The sequence below is a fragment of the Vicia villosa genome, unplaced genomic scaffold (genome assembly GCF_029867415.1).
Source record: "Vicia villosa cultivar HV-30 ecotype Madison, WI unplaced genomic scaffold, Vvil1.0 ctg.001310F_1_1, whole genome shotgun sequence".
NCBI lineage: Eukaryota > Viridiplantae > Streptophyta > Magnoliopsida > Fabales > Fabaceae > Vicia > Vicia villosa.
In genome coordinates, this window is record NW_026705569.1 from 26,974 (window position 1) to 32,671 (window position 5,698).

General features: G+C 29.5%; 1 protein-coding gene across 1 annotated transcript; it reads right to left on the reverse strand.

Annotated features, from left to right (window-relative positions):
• Positions 1-1,227: 1,227 nt before the first annotated feature.
• On the reverse strand, positions 1,228-4,202 carry LOC131634499 (gibberellin 2-beta-dioxygenase 2). Its single transcript, XM_058905168.1, has 3 exons — positions 3,758-4,202; positions 2,031-2,415; positions 1,228-1,802 (listed from the first exon to the last, which is right to left on the reverse strand). The coding sequence occupies exons 1-3, from the start codon at positions 4,141-4,143 to the stop codon at positions 1,518-1,520; spliced, it is 1,056 nt and encodes a 351-aa protein (XP_058761151.1). The 5' UTR covers positions 4,144-4,202; the 3' UTR covers positions 1,228-1,517.
• Positions 4,203-5,698: the final 1,496 nt, after the last annotated feature.

Sequence of the window (5,698 nt, forward strand, 5' to 3'; positions counted from 1 at the left end):
TAAAAGTATAAAATCTACTATCAAGCTATTAAAAAAGAAGTCCACCATTCTACATAAATTACCCTTTTTGTTTCAACAATTTACAAAGCAAAAATGACTAAATTGTCTTTTCATAATCTAACCATTTTATTCAACTTCCAAACAAAGCAAAATGCAACACATGTCTCCCAATCTTTCACTTTTCAAACTATCATCTTCCTTTTCTCTCTCTAATATTTTCATTTTCATTTTAATTTTCTCTCTCTCAATTTTCTCTTTTCTTTTTTATTTTTTAAACATAAATAAATTAATAAATTGAATTAACATAATTATTAAAAATATTATTTTCAAATGGCAAAATTATTCATAATTATTAAAAAAAATATTTTCAAATGTCAATATTTCTATTTTCTCATGAAAACTATCAGCAATATACATATTTTATTTAACAATTATTTTTATTTGAGACACAAATTTCTTATTTTCAAATGTCAATTTTTATTTTTCTCACGGGGCACTATCAATAAAATATCTACATGTTTATTTAAATAAAATCTATATCAGAATAAATAAATTTGTAACGGGACACGATTAGTTCAATTCACACAATTTTTTTTATAAATATTGCTTTCAATATGCATTTGAGTATAAAACCATCATACAAAATTATTCTAATCTATGCAAATGCATGAATATCATTATGTTTTATACAATTATATTTATCATTTAATAATATAAATATCTAAACAAATTATATATATAATATTAAATAAATGTACCCGTGCAGTAGCACGGGTGATTTCCTAGATGTAGGAAATAAAAGGCTATTAAAAAACTTTTTCATAAGCAGCTAATGTATGCATCTACATTGTTCATGACAGTTGAAAAAAATAATGTATACCAACTTTAATCAATATGTAACCAGTCATTTTTAAAGGTTTTTCTTTGTCATCTTAAGAGTTAGAAACTTTTTTTTTTGTCATCTTAACACTTAAAAATTAAAAACATCATCTTTAATTACTCATTTAGGTTTTCAACTTAACAGTTGAACATGAATGTAAGCTTAACAGTTGCAGCAAATTCATTCCTTAAAACACACATGAACTCAAAGTGAACAACCCCATTTTAAGCAATATTCATTCATTACGGCTTATTCACACATAAACTGACATAGAGAACAAAACATACATACAAAAAAAGAGTGGAGGAAGGGGGGAGTTTTGCTTGAAAGTTTAAACACAATCAAAGTAGAAAAATAAATGACTTTGGAGCTGATTTCATTGAACAACATTCACCTCAAAATTCCCTTGTATAGAACTTGAAAAACTACCTATATATATATTTTACAATACCTACTAGGTGGAGAAATTTTTATCAAAAACAAAAACTAACTGGACTAATTTTCTTCCCCCTACACAAATCACTAAATCACTCAGGTAAATTTTTTTCAAACCCAAAAAATATCAAAACTAAATATAAAACAAGAAACAATAATTGATACAAAAGAAAGACTATGAACAATAAACCTAATTCAAGTGTCATAGAGAGTGAGAATCATGTTCAACATTGCTATCTTCTTGCTTTTGAACCTTGAATTGATCAAGACGTGTATCTCCTAATCTCAGAGCATATGCTGCTTGTTTATATTGGGCCCATGTAAAGGGCCTATATAGACTTGGGCTATGGGCCGTCACCAATTTTGATAATGGGCTTATCAACCAATTCAAAGGTGGTGCTGCAAAGTACATCATTGACATTCTAGGCTTTGTTGTGTTAGTCAAAACTCTATGTCTCACACTCACAAATCTTCCATTTGTTAAAACCTACATAGCAAAAAAACACAACAAAATAAATACAAAATATATTTTAACAAGACATTTTTAATCCGGCCTTAAAAAGTCTGCAACCCGCCAGAGCCGTCTATTTAGATTCAAATGCATGTTTTAAAATACATTGAATTTAACAGAATCAACATTAGAACACTGATACGTGATTCTGTCAAACTCAACGTCAATTCAATTATAAACTGAGATGATTAGAAAGCAAGTCACCTGAAGGGCATCGCCAACCATGACATAGAATTCATTGGGGTCAGGAGGGACAGGGATCCACAAACCATGGTGAGTTGAAATTTGAAGACCACCCACGTTGTTGGATCTTAAGATAGTTAAGATCTGAGGGTCAGAATGTTCTCCAAACCCAATAGTATTATTATTATTACTATTGCTATTATGAATTTTTGATGGGTCCCAATTCTCATTCCCTAGTTTCTTCACTGGAGGGTAGTGATTGATTCTAAGAAGTGAGTCACTATTTTCATCTTTGATAATTTTGCTGAGTGAGGACTTGTCAGGGACCCACAATCCTTCTGCTGCTAGCTCAAGAATCTCACATGTTAAGTCTTTAACTGCTTTTATGTAATCATTGACGATGCAACTGCAATAAAATTGGAAGGCCAAAAACGTTACACATTTTCATTTTGAGTCTTTTCTTATATCAATTTTGCCAAAAATAAGCCAGCAAATACACGTGGAGGGTCAAATCATATAAACATATTTCGATATTTTGATCATGGAAATGAAGAAAAAAATTGTCCTTTTTATATTCTTGATTTGATTGTATTGAAGGATAGTACAATTGAATTTAATGGAACACGAGTGATACACGCTTTAAGTTATTGGTTGGTCTAATTTTGTTGGGGTCAAAGGAAATGAACTTGTTGTCACAAAGAAATATCCTTATCATATGCTAGATATTAATTATACCAAAAAGATGATATTAATCATTCAACTATAAGTAGAAAGTGGTTATCAAATGCAATGGTTTTAAATTTCAGTCTGCAACGATTATTTAAATAGGTTGATAGTGTTTGCAATTGCATCGGAATGTAATTGCAGAGAAATTTAAAATCACAAGTTTAACTATATTATGACAACTGTATTTATTGCAATCGCTCGCAACTACAACTGCAATTTAAAATTATGAGAACCTTTATCGACATCGATAATAATTTTTAAAATAAATAAATTGAACATATTATATGGGTCGGTGTCGAGTAATTGAGTAATTGATTGTTCCTTGGTTGTATATAGACAGAAAGTCATCAACATGAATAGAACCCTAAATGGATCCATTTTGTGGCAATCAGAATTTTCTCAACAAGTCATATTCCAATGGACCACGAGAAAACAACTAGTTATAAAAAAACGTATGCAAGATGAAGCAAAAATAGACTTGTTAAACTATTCAATATAATAATTACTTAAATTGAAAATTTCTGATATGATTTTTCGAATATAGAGGACAGATGTCCCTATCTAGGATACAAGCATAAACACCAATAATATTATATACTTACATTTTAAACAGTTCATTTTTCTTATCAACCTTTTGAAAATGAAACATATCATAAACTGATAACAGCTTGTTCCCTACCATATTCCACTTAATTATCATTATCTATATATACTAATTAACATATTTTATTCATTAGTATTAACAAATATTATACTTTTCAACACCTTTTATCATTAGGTTGTTAAGGAATATGAAACTAATTAATTGGTCATGTTGAAGTTGTTGAGGGAAAAAAATTGAAAATGGAGACTAACTAGCATACTATGAAAAAGATGTTTTTATTTATACAGAAACGATAATAACCACTAAAAACTCATATAAAATCATAAATCATGAATATCAGAGTTCGAACGCTGATGATACTGTTCAACCTAACAATATCCATTTATCATCTGATATTATATAAATAAAGAGTTAATACCTGAATTTTAAGGGGTGATCTTTTGCTATGGTTTTGGATCTCTCTGATATTGAAGCAGGATTGGAATGAAGAAGAAGATATTCAAGTTCACCTTTATCACCATTAGGACCAATATTTTTGCAGCCATAACCAAAGGGAGTAGAAGTACCAGCTTGACATTTTTCTGAAGAATTCTTTGAGAAAAACTCTATTCCTTCCTCATCCAATCTTGAAATAACCTCTTTTGGTACACTATGATTCACCACCTTGAAGAAACCATATTCTTCACACGCTTTCACTACTAATTCCGACAACTGCGACCTTTCAACAGAAAGGTCGATCGTCGGAATTCCAACTGCTTTTGTTTTCTTTGTTCTTATCATAGAAGTTGGAGAAGGCACTACCATTGTTATCTATGTAGAAAGAAAAGATGTAGAGAGAGTATAGATAATTGGTTGGAGGAAAATGGGGGTGTGAATAATGTATATATATAGAAGAGGGAGAAGGAAGAAACAGAGTAATGAATAAATTTCAATATTTTATTGAAATGTATTTATTTATTATTCGAACGACCGAGATGGGGTATGGTGTGATGAAATAACAACTATATATTATATTTATATAATATAATATTCTTGTGTTTAATTTAAGAAGGCGTGGACTTTTGTAGACAAGACAGCAGAAAATGGGTGAAAAGGAAATGGAAATTTGAAAACTAAAAAGGAAATAAAATTGATTGAGGAAAGGAATCTCAAGTGGTCAAGTCTAATTGAAATCCAATTATAGTTCATTAATCAAAGTTTTTAAAAAAAGTCGGCCGCGACAAATCAGTATTAAAAAACATCAATACTATTATTTACTGTTTTTATGTTGAGAAAACAATCAGCAGTCGTCATGACTGTGACAAAATATTGATATGGTACGCTGTTATTTAAAGTAAAATTTCAAAATCAGAATATAAAAATACAAAATAAAGAAAACATTTTTACAAATATGATTGATTACACTGCGACGATGCGACGATTTTCAATCAGTGTCTCAATCAATCAAATTTACAAAAAAATTTATGCAACCACAATGCGACTGCTGCGACCGTCACAGTTAAATTTAAAACTTCTCTATTATTTGGAAAAATAAATGCAATATTATAAGTAGTGAAAAAAAATTTAGTCACTATATAGTAGTTGATTAATGTGTTAATTGATTAAGGAGAAAGTTTTAAAGGTAGGAAGTGGCTAGAAAATTAGGTTTAGGTGAATGAAAATAGTGAGACTTGGGAACCAACTAGTAATGGCTGTCTGCACTTAATTGGTGTACCAACTACTACCTATTTTTATGTTACAACCGTGTGGTGTTCTTAAAGAAAATATTGCTATTTGCACCTCAAAATTGGATGAATCTAATTCTGTGTGACATACGCGTAATGTTCTTTCTAAGTTGACTGTTTCAAATTTAATGTTGGACTCAGTTCGTACTGTAAGGTTGTTGTACTTTACAGCTCTGCATGGATTTTTTTATAGGTAGTTCTTCTGATATTTTCTAGATAGAACAACTAATTTGGATTGTTTTTTCTTTCTATTATATAGATAGTTCTTCTGATATTTTCTAGATTGGATGACTTATTTGTACCGACATTGCCATTATTGGAATGGAACAAGATTAGATTCTTTCAAGTAATGTCTCATTTTCAATTCTTGTATATAGAAAGAGAAAGAAAACGAGAAATTCCACTTAAATTTATGAGTCGTTCTTCGGTGTTAAAATTGAGTCAAAATAGTCGATTGCTTTTTACATGGTCTTTCCTTTTAGAGGATCTATTTGTTATATTAAATTAATATAATTAGTTTTCTAGTAACTCAAGCAATTGGTGAAAGAGATAGAATTTAAGATAGAAGATGTATCTCAAGGATTCAGTGAAAGAGATAGAATTTAAGATAGAAGATGAGTGTACTAATTAATAAT

What these genes read in the sequence shown, in the direction of transcription:
- LOC131634499 (XM_058905168.1), bottom strand. Translation starts at nt 4,143, where the DNA reads ATGGTAGTGCCTTCTCCAACTTCTATGATAAGAACAAAGAAAACAAAA. An exon ending in GATCACCCCTTAAAATTCAG is followed by an intron (nt 2,416 to 3,757) that starts GTATTAACTCTT and finishes ATTTTATTGCAG; the next exon opens with TTGCATCGTCAATGATTACA. An exon ending in TGGTTGGCGATGCCCTTCAG is followed by an intron (nt 1,803 to 2,030) that starts GTGACTTGCTTT and finishes TTTGCTATGTAG; the next exon opens with GTTTTAACAAATGGAAGATT.